This window comes from Oncorhynchus keta, chromosome 9, assembly GCF_023373465.1.
Source record: "Oncorhynchus keta strain PuntledgeMale-10-30-2019 chromosome 9, Oket_V2, whole genome shotgun sequence".
Lineage (NCBI taxonomy): Eukaryota > Metazoa > Chordata > Actinopteri > Salmoniformes > Salmonidae > Oncorhynchus > Oncorhynchus keta.
The window spans coordinates 2,794,236-2,810,055 of NC_068429.1; the positions used below are offsets into that span (position 1 = coordinate 2,794,236).

The 15,820-nt window shown below is 42.6% G+C and overlaps 1 protein-coding gene across 1 annotated transcript in view; it reads left to right on the forward strand.

Annotated features, from left to right (window-relative positions):
- Nucleotides 1-15,820, forward strand: part of musk (muscle, skeletal, receptor tyrosine kinase) — a 63,253-nt gene that overhangs the window by 21,176 nt on the left and 26,257 nt on the right. Inside the window, exons 8-14 of the mRNA XM_052524890.1 lie at nt 593-599; nt 2,321-2,584; nt 3,836-4,017; nt 4,955-4,978; nt 6,833-6,921; nt 12,035-12,194; nt 13,499-13,676. Coding sequence (XP_052380850.1) covers nt 593-599; nt 2,321-2,584; nt 3,836-4,017; nt 4,955-4,978; nt 6,833-6,921; nt 12,035-12,194; nt 13,499-13,676 — 904 coding nt within the window. The remainder of the gene's footprint in view (nt 1-592; nt 600-2,320; nt 2,585-3,835; nt 4,018-4,954; nt 4,979-6,832; nt 6,922-12,034; nt 12,195-13,498; nt 13,677-15,820) is intronic.

Consider the following 15,820-nt stretch of genomic DNA (forward strand, 5'->3'; position numbering starts at 1 on the left):
TGTGTGTGTGTGTGTGTGTGTGTGTGTGTGTGTGTGTGTGTATATGTGTGTGTGTGTGTGTGGTCTCTCTGAGTATATTCAGCTGTGTCTCCTAGTCAACTCAGGTTTTTCTCCTCTCTCACTCCCCATTGTATCACTGTTTTACATCATAGACCCCAAACCGAACTCTAACCTCAATCAGCAACTTACAGGCTTGTAATAGACCAGACAACGTTACCAAGCCATAGAAAACCCAGTTTAATCTGAAGAAAAGTTGCAGAAAATGCATTTGTTTGATTTTAAATAAAATACTTTGTTATGGCTCTTCAGACCAGACCCTCAGCATGGGGTCAAAAATGTGAGGCTGTAACCACACACACACCTGGCAATGGGTTGCCCATCCCCTTTTCACACACACACACACACACACACACACAGGACTCCCTGGTCTCCTCACTGCTAAGATCTGGCCACAACAGCAGCATGTTCTCCCTGTTCAGTAAAAAACAATGGGTAGCTGTCTCCTCTCCTTACAGATCAATAACCTGTGTTTATTTGATTCTCCTGGCTCCTGCTCTGCTGCTGGTCAATGGATCCTGTCCCTTCCCTGTAGAGTGGAGGTAAGACTGGCCTCTCCTATAGGGTGTTTGTTGTGTAAATACAGGTTGTATAGGATACAGGTTGTATAGGATACAGGTTGTATAGGATACAGGTTGTATAGGATACAGGTTGTATAGGATACAGGTTGTATAGGGTACAGGTTGTATAGGATACAGGTTGTATAGGATACAGGTTGTATAGGATACAATACAGGTTGTATAGGACACATGTTGTATAGGATACAGGTTGTATAGGATACAATACAGGTTGTATAGGACACAGGTTGTATAGGATACAGGTTGTATAGGATACACGTTGTATAGGACACAGGTTGTATAGGATACAATACAGGTTGTATAGGATACAATACAGGTTGTATAGGATACAGGTTGTATAGGATACAGGTTGTATAGGATACAATACAGGTTGTATAGGATACGATACAGGTTGTATAGGATACAGGTTGTATAGGATACAATACAGGTTGTATAGGATACGATACAGGTTGTATAGGATACAGGTTGTATAGGACACAGGTTGTATAGGGTACAGGTTGTATAGGATACAGGTTGTATAGGATACGATACAGGTTGTATAGGACACAGGTTGTATAGGATACACTACAGGTTGTATAGGATACAGGTTGTATAGGATACAGGTTGTATAGGATACAGGTTGTATAGGATACAGGTTGTATAGGATACAGGTTGTATAGGATACAGGTTGTATAGGATACAGGTTGTATAGGATACAATACAGGTTGTATAGGGTACAATACAGGTTGTATAGGACACAGGTTGTATAGGATACAGGTTGTATAGGATACAATACAGGTTGTATAGGGTACAATACAGGTTGTATAGGGTACAATACAGGTTGTATAGGATACACTACAGGTTGTATAGGATACAGGTTGTATAGGATACAGGTTGTATAGGGTACAGGTTGTATAGGGTACAGGTTGTATAGGATACAGGTTGTATAGGGTACAGGTTGTATAGGGTACAGGTTGTATAGGATACAGGTTGTATAGGATACAGGTTGTATAGGATACACTACAGGTTGTATAGGATACACTACAGGTTGTATAGGATACAATACAGGTTGTATAGGATACAATACAGGTTGTATAGGATACAGGTTGTATAGGATACAGGTTGTATTGGATACAGGTTGTATAGGATACAGGTTGTATAGGATACAATACAGGTTGTATAGGATACAGGTTGTATAGGATACAGGTTGTATAGGATACAGGTTGTATAGGATACAGGTTGTATAAGGTACAAGTTGTATAGGGTACAGGTTGTATAGGGTACAGGTTGTATAGGGTACAGGTTGTATAGGGTACAGGTTGTATAGGGTACAAGTTGTATAGGATACAGGTTGTATAGGGTACAGGTTGTATAGGGTACAGGTTGTATAGGGTACAGGTTTTATAGGGTACAGGTTTTATAGGGTACAGGTTTTATAGGGTACCGGTTATATATGGTGTTCTTTGTACTGATACAAATATTTTTTATAATACTCATTTCAAATACTATTTTCAAAAACCTGGTTTAAATGCATGACTGTATTTGAGTGATTGAATTTTAGGATTTCAAATATTTAACCACTTTTCTTTTGAAATTAATAATATCAAAACAATTAGTAACAAATGTCTTTGTTGGAATACCCTAAATAGTATTTGAACCCTGGTCTGATGTGATACAGTTTATAATATGTTGTCTCTTTGTTCCAGGCTGTATAAAGGCAGTGGGGGTTATTGTGGTGCGTACCGTGGTAATGTGTGTCGGGACATGTTAAGGAGCGATGCCCTGGTCTTCTTTAACTCCTCCCTCAACGACCCCGAGGACACACAGGAGTTCATGGTTCAGAGCGCCTGGGCTGATCTCGACAGACTGGGCATGCTCTGTAGCCCTGCCGCCCACTCCCTGCTCTGTCATCTCTCCTTCCAGGACTGCATCCCTTCTGGCCTGGGACCTGTTCCTAAACCAATCTGCAGGTAATCCTTCTGGCCTGGGACCTGTTCCTAAACCTATCTGCAGGTAATCCTTCTGGCCTGGGACCTGTTCCTAAACCAATCTGCAGGTAATCCTTCTGGCCTGGGACCTGTTCCTAAACCAATCTGCAGGTAATCCTTCTGGCCTGGGACCTGTTCCTAAACCAATCTGCAGGTAATCCTTCTGGCCTGGGACCTGTTCCTAAACCAATCTGCAGGTAATCCTTCTGGCCTGGGACCTGTTCCTAAACCAATCTGCAGGTAATCCTTCTGGCCTGGGACCTGTTCCTAAACCAATCTGCAGGTAATCCTTCTGGCCTGGGACCTGTTCCTAAACCAATCTGCAGGTAATCCTTCTGACCTGGGACCTGTTCCTAAACCAATCTGCAGGTAATCCTTCTGGCCTGGGACCTGTTCCTAAACCAATCTGCAGGTAATCCTTCTGGCCTGGGACCTGTTCCTAAACCAATCTGCAGGTAATCCTTCTGGCCTGGGACCTGTTCCTAAACCAATCTGCAGGTAATCCTTCTGGCCTGGGACCTGTTCCTAAACCAATCTGCAGGTAATCCTTCTGGCCTGGGACCTGTTCCTAAACCAATCTGCAGGTAATCCTTCTGGCCTGGGACCTGTTCCTAAACCAATCTGCAGGTAATCCTTCTGGCCTGGGACCTGTTCCTAAACCAATCTGCAGGTAAAACCAATCTGCAGGTAATCCTGGCCTGGGACCTGTTCCTAAACCAATCTGCAGGTAATCCTTCTGGCCTGGGACCTGTTCCTAAACCAATCTGCAGGTAATCCTTCTGGCCTGGGACCTGTTCCTAAACCAATCTGCAGGTAATCCTTCTGGCCTGGGACCTGTTCCTAAACCAATCTGCAGGGAACCATACAGGAAGTGTACACAAATGTGTGTCATAGACAGCACGCAGTTGAAATGCATCCGAATGTAACTGCTTCATGATCTAGGAAAGTCATCCTTGTGTATAGCACATAGCCCACATTCTGCACACAGATGGCTGTTGGCTTTGGGATCGTCTGTAACATGTTGTCACGGTTGGATACAGTGTGTTGTCTTCCAATGTTTGATTACAGTGAATATCGGATGACGTTTCTCTAGCACGGTAAAGTAAAGAAATGGTACAGTCCAGCGCCTACGTAAAACACACATATGTGTTTTGGGTTTGGGATCTTATGGCCACAGCCAACAATGACAGCATCAACAGTATTGGTTGCTGTTTCTCTACTGTGTTACTCCAGGGAGCACTGTCTGGCAGTGAAGGAGCTCTACTGTCGTAAGGAGTGGCCCCTGATGGTAGGGAACTCCCATAAAGGCCAGTACTCCTCTGGCTCCTCCGGCCTCTCTATCCCCATGCCTGACTGTATGGCTCTGCCCTCACAACACACAACACCAGGAGCCTGCACACCCATCCCCTTTGTCGGTAAGATATACTGAAACATGGTGTTCCAAATGGAACCCTAATCAATTTAGTGCAATACGTTATTCAGAGCCCTATGGACCTAACCGTAGCCCTAACTTACTGTACCGTAGCCCTAACTTACTGTACCATAGCCCTAACTTACTGTACCTCTAACTTACTGTACCTCTAACCTTAGCTCTAACTTACTGTACCTTACTGTACCGTAGCCCTAACTTACTGTACAGTAGCCCTAACTTACTGTACCTCTAACCGTAGCCCTAACTTACTGTACCGTAGCCCTAACTTACTGTACCTCTAACCGTAGCCCTAACTTACTGTACTCTAGCCCTAACTAACTGTACCGTAGCCCTAACTTACTGTACCGTAGCCCTAACTTACTGTACCGTAGCCCTAACTTACTGTACCGTAGCCCTAACTTACTGTACCCCTAACTTACCGTAGCCCTAACTTACTGTAACGTAGCACTAACTTACTGTACCATAGCCCTAACTTACTGTACCATAGCCCCAACTTACTGTACCGTAGCCCTAACTTACTGTACCTCTAACCTTAGCCCTAACTTACTGTACCTTACTGTACCGTAGCCCTAACTTACTGTACCGTAGCCCTAACTTACTGTACCGTAGCCCTAACTTAGCCCTAACTTACTACCGTAGCCCTAACTAGCCCTAACTTACTGTACCATAGCCCTAACTTACTGTACCTTAGCCCTAACTTACTGTACTGTAGCCCTAACTTACTGTAGCTAACTGTCCTCAACTTCCTAATACCGAATAACTACTGTACCTCTAACCTTAGCCCAACTTACTACTCTCTAATACTAGTATTACTGTCCGTCCCTAATATTAATCCCTAACTTACTGTAACACTAGTATATACTCTAATACTTTTATATACTCTAATATTTATGATTTTTCTCAAACACTCTGTCTTTTAGATATAAAGAAAGATCAAGTCACAAGTAAGTTTTTTTCATGTCTTTTATCTGAGTTCTAAGAATTATACTTTGTAAATAGAATACAGTGGGGCAAAAAGTATTTAGTCAGCCAATTGTGCAAGTTCTCCTACTTAAATAGATGAGGAGAGGCCTGTAATTTCCATCATAGGTACACTTCAACTATGACAGACAAAATGAGAAAAAAAATCCAGAAAATCACATTGTAGGATTTTTTATGAATTTATTTGCAAATTACAGTGGAAAATAAGTATTTGGTCAATAACAAAAGTTTATCTCAATAGTTTGTTATATACACTTTGTTGGCAATGACATAGGTCAAACGTTTTCTGTAAGTCTTCACAAGGTTTTCACACACTGTTGCTGGTATTTTGGCCCATTCCTCCATGCTGATCTCCTCTAGAGCAGTGATGTTTTGGGGCTGTTGCTGGGCAACACAGACTTTCAACTCTCTCCAAAGATGTTCTATGGGGTTGAGATCTGGAGACTAGCTAGGCCACTCCAGGACCTTGAAATGCTAACCTTAAGCCACTAACTTACTGTACCCGGGTGGTGTGTTTGGGATCATTGCCATGCTGAAAGACCCAGCCACGTTTCATCTTCAATGGCCTTGCTGATGGAAGGAGGTTTTCAGCTCAAAATCTCACAATACATGGCCCCATTCATTCTTATTAATCCTTTACATGGATCAGTCGTCCTGGTCCCTTTGCAGAAAAAAGAGCCCAAAGCATGATGTTATCTGACCCCTATGCTTATACACAGTAGGTATGGTGTTCTTTGGAATGTAACTCAGCATTCTTTGTCCTCCAAACACGAAAATCGAGTTGAGTTTTTACCTAAAAGTTATATTTTGGTTTCATCTGACCATATGACATTCTCCCAATCTTCTTCTGAATCATCCAAATTCTCTCTAGCATACTTCAGACGGGCCTGGGGCTGTTGCTGGGCAACATGTACTGGCTTAAGCAGGGGGACACGTCTGGCACTGCATGATTTGAGTCCCTGGCGGCATAGTGTGTTACTGATGGTAGGCTTTGTTACTTGGTCCCAGCTCACAATACATGGCCCCATTCATTCTTTCCTTTACATGGATCATTCCTGGTCCCTTTGCAGAAAAACAGCCCCAAAGTCCCCCATGCTTCACCAGGTATGGTGTTCTTTGGATGTAACTCAGCATTCTTTGTCCCCAGATCGAGGGAGATTTTACAGTGGTCTCTGACCATATGTCTTCCATTTCAATCATCCAAATTGCTCTAGCATACTTCACAGTTGGACATTACTGGCTTCAAACCAAGCTGCATTACCTGGCAGATTCAGTCTTCCCCAGCCTGGTCATTCAGGTCCCCCACAATTTTGTTTCTGGTGTCCTTTGACAGCTCTTTGGTCTTGGCCATAGTGGAGTTTGGGGTGTGACTGTTTGAGGTTGTGGACTTTTATACTGATAACAAGTTCAAACAGGTGCCATTAATACAGGTAACGAGTGGAGGACAGAGGAGCCTCTTAAAAAATAAATGACAGTTCTGTGAGAGCCAGAAATCCTGCTTGTTTGTAGGTGACCAAATACTTATTTTCCACCATAATTTGCAAATAAATTCATTCAAAATCCCACAATGTGTTTTTCTGGATTTTTTTCTCTAATTTTGTCTGTCATAGTTGAAGTGTACCTATGATGAAAATTACAGGCCTCTCTCATCTTTTCAAGTGGGAGAACTTGCACAATTGGTGGCTGACTAAATACTTTTTTGCCCCACTGTACATACTGTATGTAAAAAAAAGTGTTAATGTACTTTTTTTTTCAAACGTTATACACAATACTACATTTCTTACTTGCAGTCTAATAATGATGATTTGTCTGAACAGCAACGTGTTACAATGACAAAGGAAGGTTCTACCAAGGACCAGTCAACATCACCGGCTCTGGTATCCCCTGTCAGAAGTGGAGCCAACAGGTAAATCACTTTAATGGTTAATAAATGAAATACAATATCTTAGAGATTTTCAGCTAAAATTACACCCAAATCTAACTGCCTATAGCCCAGGCCCTGAAGCAAGGATATGCATATTCATGGTACCATTTGAAAGGAAACACGTTGAAGTTCGTGGAAATGTGAATTGAATGTAAGAGGATATAACACAATAGTTCTGGTAGAAGAAAATACAAAGTAAAAAAAAAAGAAGACATTTTTCTACCACTATTTTTGTAATGCAACAGAATGGTCCGTGTTTTAGCCATCACTCTGGTTGTAATTCCGATGGTGTCCACAAGATGGCAGCAATGCATGTGCAAAGTTTCAGACGGATAACTTGAAGTATGAGCGAATTACATGACATTTAGTGTGAAGTCACCCAGGCACATTTGGGCAAATCATTTGCATTCATGTTAACATTTTCTGCAAGATTATCGCCAAATCTGTGTACTTGGACTTTGATTTAGCTTTTCCAGTATTAGTAGCCATATTATAAGTTCAACATTTGCAAAACAACTAGTTTTTATAACTTCATAAATCTGAATATTCTTATCATTTTTGTCCAAAAGGAAAAGGCATGCTGTCGCACAAGGTTAGCAGCTACAGTACCGGATACTCCCGTAAAGCCCAGCTCATTGGCTATCTAGCTAGATTTGTTTGACCCCAATTGGTGCTTATTTGACAAAGATACAGTCGATCAAATGAAGACCGGCTGCGTCATCAGCGTGCCATGAAGGCGTCTCTCTCTGATCAAATTTTTCTCAGGCTGTCACCTGCAACATCAGTTCTGTTATACTCACAGGCAATATTTTTTACAGTTTTGGAAACTTTAGAGCACATATGTCAGAGTCAAGGCCCGCGGGCCACATCCGGCCCGCGAGAAGGTTTTTTACGGCCCCTGGGATGATCTTGATTTATTATTAGAACTCTTTTACACGCACCAATACTACATTTCCCACAATGCAACGGTGACGCACCGAGCAGTAGGCTGCTTCATTTCAATATTTATTGGCACAGCAGTTGTCAGCATCACAGTAAAATTAACTTTCAGATACCCATCAAAAATGGCAAAACGGAAGGTGGACACTGAGAACCGGGGTTTCAAACAAGGTGGGAGTCGGAGTATTTGTTCACGGAGGTAGCTGGAAAACCTGTGTGTCTTCTGTGTGGAGAAAGTGTGGCGGTACTGAAAGAGTATAATCTGAGACGACATTATGAAACGAAACACGCGGACAAAAACAAGAATATGGACATGGAACAAAGGCTACAAAAGGCAGAGGAATTAAAACGAGGCCTCAAATCTCGACAGGCTCTGTTCAAAAAAAGCCAAATCACAAGGCCAGGCTGCTGTCAAGGCCAGTTTTATTTTGGCAGAAGAGATCGCTAAATCAGCCCGGCCATTTACGGAGGGGGATTTCATCAAAAACTGCATGATTAAAGTTTGTGACGAAGTTTGCCCAGAAAAAAGGCAACTCTTTTTAAATGTGAGTCTGAGCAGAAACACCATTGCCGAGAGAGTAGACCAGTTGTCCATCAATCTAAAAGAGCAGCTTGTGAAAAAGGGAAAAGATTTCATTGCATATTCCTTGGCTGTGGATGAGAGCACCGACATTTCTGACATTGCCCAGTTGTCAATTTTCATCCGCGGAGTGGACTCCAGCCTAAGCGTGACAGAGGAGTTTTTGGCTTTACGTCCTATGCATGGCACAACTTGATTTGTATGAAGAGGTGTCAAGATGTGTAAATGAGATGGAGCTGCCTTGGGAAAAAAACTTGGGTTTGACAACCGACGGAGCACCTGCGATGTGTGGACACAGGAGCGGACTGGTGGCGAAGATACGGGAAAAGATGCAAGAGGAAAACGCGACAGGTGAGCTGACAGCTTATCATTGTATCATACACCAGGAAGCGTTGTGCGGTAAAGCCTTGAAAATGGAGCATGTAATGAGCATCATCACGCGCACAGTTAACTTTTTTATCAGAGCCAAAGGTTTGAATCACCGCCAGTTCAAGGCATTTCTGACGGAGTTAGAAACGGAGCATGGTGATTTGCCTTATCACACAGAGGTGCGATGGCTAAGCCAGGGAAAGGTGCTTCAAAGATGTTTCGAGCTTCGTGAGGAGATTTGTCTGTTCTGGACAGCAAAGGAAAGACACAACACAACTCCGAGACGAAATGTTTCTGTGTGAAATGGCTTTTCTGTGTGACATTACGAGTCATCTGAATGCAATGAACCCAGCTGCAGGGTCGGGATCGTGTCATATATGTACAGTACAGTGAAGGCATTTAAAACCAAACTGACTCTGTGGGAGACGCAGATGCGGAAAGAAAATTTGAGCCACTTTCCCAGCTGCCAGACCATGAAAGAGAAGTTTCTAAGTGCGTTCCCGAGCGCACAGTTGGCTGATAAAATAGGTATGCTTGCCGCTGACTTTTTTTGCTGAAAGCACAAAAAGCAGGTTGGAACTGCAATAACCCATTTGCTGTTGACGTGGAAAGCTCACCACCAAACCTCCAAATGGAGTTGATTGACCTCCAATGCAATGATGCACTGAGGGCAAAATAGCGGCAGTGGGTGCTGCGGGTTCGCCCGTTTCCTCCCGACACAATGCCCCAGCTGCGCATCCAGGCTGCTCAAACGTTGTCTATGTTTGGCAGCACATACCTGTGTGAACAACTGTTTGTGAACTTGAACAAAACATCAACAGAAGTCGACTTACTGCTGAACACCTCCACTCAATTCTGATTTCCTCAGCTCAGATTGATGAACTTGTGGAAAAGATGGGACACCACCAAGTATCACCCTCAACCTCAAACAAGTGAACATTACTGTGCAATCACATATTTAGAGTTTTACTCAAAGTTTAATATTTGTTTTCACTGCATGTTACATGTTGAGTGGATGATAGAAAATTGCTATTATTGTTTTTTTCTTTGAAGTAAATTTAGCCCACTTTTGCTAAAATAGTAGGCTACTGATGGTGCCTTGAATACCGGTTTCTTTCATTTAATGTTCATGTTATGGGGATTTTTATATAAAGGAAATTTGTCTTTGTGTCTGTTGAAAATTAAAGATTACTGACAGAGCCATAAGAAAATATTGCTTTATTTATCTGATCATATTGGAATATATTTGTTAGGTTTTCAGTAGGTTCAATTAGGTTCACTAGAATATGCGTTTTAAAAATTTTTTCAATGAACATTCGAACAGTCCGGCCCTGTTTTGACTATGCTTTAGAGTGTGTTCTATCCTAAGCTGTCAATTACATGCATATTGTAGCATTTTGTCCTGACAAAATATCCCGTTTGCTACGGGGAACATTTTTTTTCCAAAAATGAAAATACAGCCCCCTAATCACAACATTAAAAACAAACTCTTATTCACAATGGCAGTCTTATATATATATATTTTAATCCCAGTCCCCGTCCCCACAGGAGGCCTTTTGCCTTCTGGTAGACCGCCATTGTGAATAAGAGTTTGTTTATAAATGACTTGCCTGGCAAAACACACATGATGACAAGAAAGACAACACTACATAAAAAGACAACAAAAACACCACAACATGGCAGCAGCACAACATGGCAGCAACACATGGTACACCACAACATGGCAGCAACACATGACACCACAACATGGCAGCAACATGGTACATGGCAACCTGCAACAACATGACACCACAACATGGCAGCAACACATGACACCACAACATGGCAGCAACAACATGACACCACAACATGGTAGCAGCAACAGTACAACCTGGTATGACACCACACACATGGCAGAACACCAACATGGCAGCACACTGGTGAGCACCACATGACACCACAACATGGCAGCAACACATGACACCACAACATGGCAGCAACACATGACACCACAACATGGCAGCAACACAGCACAACATGACACCACAACAACATGGCAGCAACAACATGGCAGAACAACATGGTAGCAGACACCACAACATGGCAGCAACAACATGACACCACAACCTGGCAGCAACAACATGACACCACAACATGGCAGCAAGCACAACATGACACCACAACATGGCAGCAACACATGACACCACAACCTGGCAGCAACACATGACACCACAACATGGCAGCAACATGACATGAGCACAACATGGTAGCAGCACAACATGGCAGCAGCAACATGACACCACAACATGGCAGCAACACATGACACCAACATGGCAGCAGCACAACATGGCATCAGAACAACATGGCAGCAGAACAACATGGTAGCAGCACAACATGGCAGCAGCACAACATGGTAGCAGCACAACATGGCAGCAACAACATGACAAAACATCGTTCACAGCCTTATAGAAATTACCTGTGGCGTTTCTGATGTTTAGCCTTATAGAAATTACCTGTGGCGCTGATGTTTAGGCCGAGGTCTGTATAGTTTGTGTGCTCTAGGGCAACGGTGTCTAGATGGAATTTGCATTTGTGGTCCTGGCGACTGGACTTTTTTTGGAACACCATTATTTTGGTCTTACTGAGATTTACTGTCAGGGCCCAGGTCAGACAGAATCTGTGCAGAATATCTAGGTGCTGCTCTAGGCCCTCCTTGGTTGGTGACAGAAGCACCAGATCATCAGCAAACAGTAGACATTTGATTTCAGATTCTAGTCGGATGCTGCAGACTGTTCATCAATGTGTTGATGTATACAGTTGAAGTCAGAAGTTTACGTACACCTTAGCCAAATACATTTAAACTCAGTTTTTCACAATTCCTGATATTTAATCCTAGTATAAATTCCATGTCGTAGGTCAGTTAGGATCACCACTTTATTTTAAGAATGTGAAATGTCAGAATAATAGTAGAGTGATTTATTTCTGCTTTTATTTCTTTCATCACATTCCCAGTGGGTCAGAAGTTTACATAAACTCAATTAGTACTTGGTAGCATTGCCTTTAAATTGTTTAACTCGGGTCAAACGTTTCAGGTAGCCTTCCACAAGCTTCCCACAATAAGTTGGGTGAATTTTGGCCCATTCCTACCGACAGAACGAGTGTGACTGAGTCAGGTTTGTAGGCCTCCTTGCTCGCACACACTTTTTCAGTTGTCTCTCTCTGTCTCAGGGTCCCCACCTGCACCGTCTCAGTGTGGATGTATTATCAGAGCTGAGGAACGCACAGAGCTCGTGCCGGAACCCAGGAGGAGAAAATGAGAAGCCCTGGTGTTATACAACCAACCCCAACATCCGCTGGGAATACTGCAACATTCCCAAATGTGGAGAAGGTACATCCTTAAGAAAACAAAGGTGCTATCTACCCTTTTGGTTCCAGGTAGAACCCTATTGGGTTCCATGACGGTTCTACATGGAACCCAAAATAGTTATACCTGGAAACAAAAATGGTTCTGCCTCTGATTAAAAAAGGGTTCTCCTATGGGGACAGCTGAAGAACAATTTTTGGAACCATTTTTTCTAAGAGTGTAGGGATACTGCAGCTTTCCCAAATATGACTTCCAAAAGACTTGGAGACCTGATCAGGAAGAATATGGGCCCTACCTACAGTGCATGGCTAGGGCCAAGGTGGTTTTCCTGTTCAGGTCTTGAGAAAAAGGGCAATTATTGAGCTACTAATTGAGGTAAGATCCACCTTGAGATGACAGCCTTGACTATCTGTCCCCCCAGTGGTAGTGAAGACTGTTGACTCTCTGTCCCCTCAGTGGTAGTGATGACAGCCTTGACTCTCTGTCCCCTCAGTGGTAGTGAAGACTGTTGACTCTCTGTCCCCCCAGTGGTAGTGATGACTGTTGACTCTCTGTCCCCCCAGTGGTAGTGAAGACTGTTGACTCTCTGTCCCCTCAGTGGGATTGAAGACTGTTGAATCTCTGTCCCCTCAGTGGGATTGAAGACTGTTGACTCTCTGTCCCCCCAGTGGTAGTGATGACTGTTGACTCTCTGTCCCCTCAGTGGGATTGAAGACTGTTGACTCTCTGTCCCCTCAGTGGGATTGAAGACTGTTGACTCTCTGTCCCCCCAGTGGTAGTGAAGACTGTTGACTCTGTCCCCCCAGTGGTAGTGAAGACTGTTGACTCTCTGTCCCCCCAGTGGTAGTGAAGACTGTTGACTCTCTGTCCCCCAGTGGTAGTGAAGACTGTTGACTCTCTGTCCCCCCAGTGGTAGTGAAGACTGTTGACTCTCTGTCCCCCCAGTGGGATTGAAGACTGTTGACTCTCTGTCCCCCCAGTGGTAGTGATGACTGTTGACTCTCTGTCCCCCCAGTGGTAGTGATGACTGTTGACTCTCTGTCCCCCCAGTGGTATTGATGACTGTTCACTCTCTGTCCCCCCAGTAGTAGTGAAGTCTGTTGACTCTCTGTCCCCCAGTGGTAGTGATGACTGTTGACTCTCTGTCCCCCAGTGGTAGTGATGACTGTTGACTCTCTGTCCCCCCAGTGGTAGTGATGACTGTTGACTCTCTGTCCCCCCAGTGGTAGTGATGACTGTTGACTCTCTGTCCCCCCAGTGGTATTGATGACTGTTGACTCTCTGTCCCCCCAGTAGTAGTGAAATCTGTTGACTCTTTGTCCCCCCAGTGGTAGTGAAGACGGAGTCATCGTTCCCTCGCCAGAATCCTCCCCTCCTCCCTCCCTCCGTCTCTCCGGCCTACTCTATGATCATCATCATCTGTCTACTAGCAGCCTTCGCAGCCATAGCGTTCCTCATCATCATCATGTGCAAGAGGAGGAGGAAGACATGGAAGAACCACAAGACGTACGCTGGGTTATGTCAGCCAATATAGCAGAAGGCATTCTGCAGACATTTCTTCAACAGTTGGTAACACGCTTAGTAACACAGTTAGTAATACGCTAAGTAACACAGTTAGTAATACGCTAAGTAACACAGCTAGTAATACGCTTAGTAACACAGTTAGTAATACGCTAAGTAACACGCTTAGTAACACGCTTAGTAACACGCTTAGTAACACAGTTAGCATGTTACTAAGTGTATTACTAACTGTGTTACTAAGCGTGTTACTAAGCGTGTTACTAAGTGTATTACTAGCTGTGTTACTTAGCGTGTTACTAACTGTGTTACTAACTGTGTTACTAACTGTGTTACTAACTGTGTTACTAAGTGTATTACTAACTGTGTTACTTAGCGTGTTACTAACTGTGTTACTTAGCGTATTACTAACTGTGTTACTAAGCGTGTTACTAACTGTGTTACTAAGTGTATTACTAACTGTGTTACTTAGCGTGTTACTAAGTGTATTACTAACTGTGTTACTTAGCGTGTAATACACTTAGTAACACAGTTAGTAATACGCTTAGTAACACAGTTAGTAATACACATTTAGTAACACGCTAAACACGTAACACAGTTAGTAATACGCTTAGTAATACACTTAGTAACAAGCTTTAGTAATACACTTAGTAACACGCTAAGTAACACAGTTAGTAATACGCTTAGTAATACACTTAGTAACAAGCTTAGTAACACGCTTAGTAACATGGCTAGTAACAGTTAGTAACACGGCTAGTAACAGTTAGTAACACGGCTAGTAACACGTAACGCGCTAGTAACGCGCTTAGTAATACACTTAGTAACATGGCTAGTAACACGCTTAGTAACACGCTTAGTAACATGGCTAGTAACAGTTAGTAACACGCTTAGTAACACGGCTAGTAACGCGGCTAGTAACACGCTTAGTAATACAATTAGTAACACGGCTAGTAACATGGTTAGTAACCCGTTTAGAAATACAGTTAGCAACATGTTTAGTAACGTGGTTAGTTACATAGTTAGTAACGTGTTTAGTTATATAGTTATTAACATGGTTAGTTGCATAGTTAGTAACATGGTTAGTTATATAGTTAGTAACGTGGTTAGTTATATAGTTAGTAACATGGTTAGTTACATAGTTAGTAACGTGGTTAGTTATATAGTTAGTAACGTGGTTAGTTACACAGTGCCTTTAGAACGTCTTCATTCCCCTTGACTTATTCCACATTTTGTTGTTACAGCCCGAATTCTGACTTGATTTCATTTAATTGATTACATTGATTTATTTTCTCACCCGTCTGCACAAAATACCTCATAAGGACAAAGTGAAAACATGTTTTTGGACATTTTTTAAATGTATTGAAAATGAAAGACTGAAAAAGTATTTCCATAAGTATTCACACCCCTGAGTCAATACATTGTAGAAGCACCTTTGGCATTGATTACAGCTTTGAGTCCCTCTGGGTAAGTCTCTAAGAGCTTTCCACATCTGGATTGCGCAACATTTGGCCATTATTCTTTAAAAAAATATTTAAGCTCTGTAAAATCGGTTGTTGATCATTACTAGACTACCATTTTCTCAAGTAGATTTAAGTCAGGAACATTCACTGTCTTCTTGGTAAGCAACTCCACTGTTGATGTGGCTATGTGTTTTAGGTTATTGTCCTGCTGAAAGGTGAACTCATCTACCAGTGTCTGGTGGAAAGCAGACTGAACCAGGTTATTGTCCTGCTGAAAGGTGAATTCATCTACCAGTGTCTGGTGGAAAGCAGACTGAACCAGGTTTTCCTCTGGGATTTTGCCTGTGCTTAGCTCCATTCTGTTTCTTTTTTATCCTAAAAAACTCCCAGATTACAATAATACCCATAACATGATGCAGCCACCACCATGCTTGAAGATACTCAGTAATGTGTTGAATTGAATTTGCCCCAAACAAAAGCGAATTGCTTTGCCACATTTTTTGCAGTATTACTTTATTGCCTTATTGCAAACAGGATGTTTTGGAATATTTGTATTCTGCACAGGCTTCCTTCTTTTCACTCTGTCAGTAAAGTGGAGTAACTACAATGTTGTTGATCCATTTTCATTTTTCTATCAAAGCTACTAAACTTTTGAAGTCACTATTGGCTTTA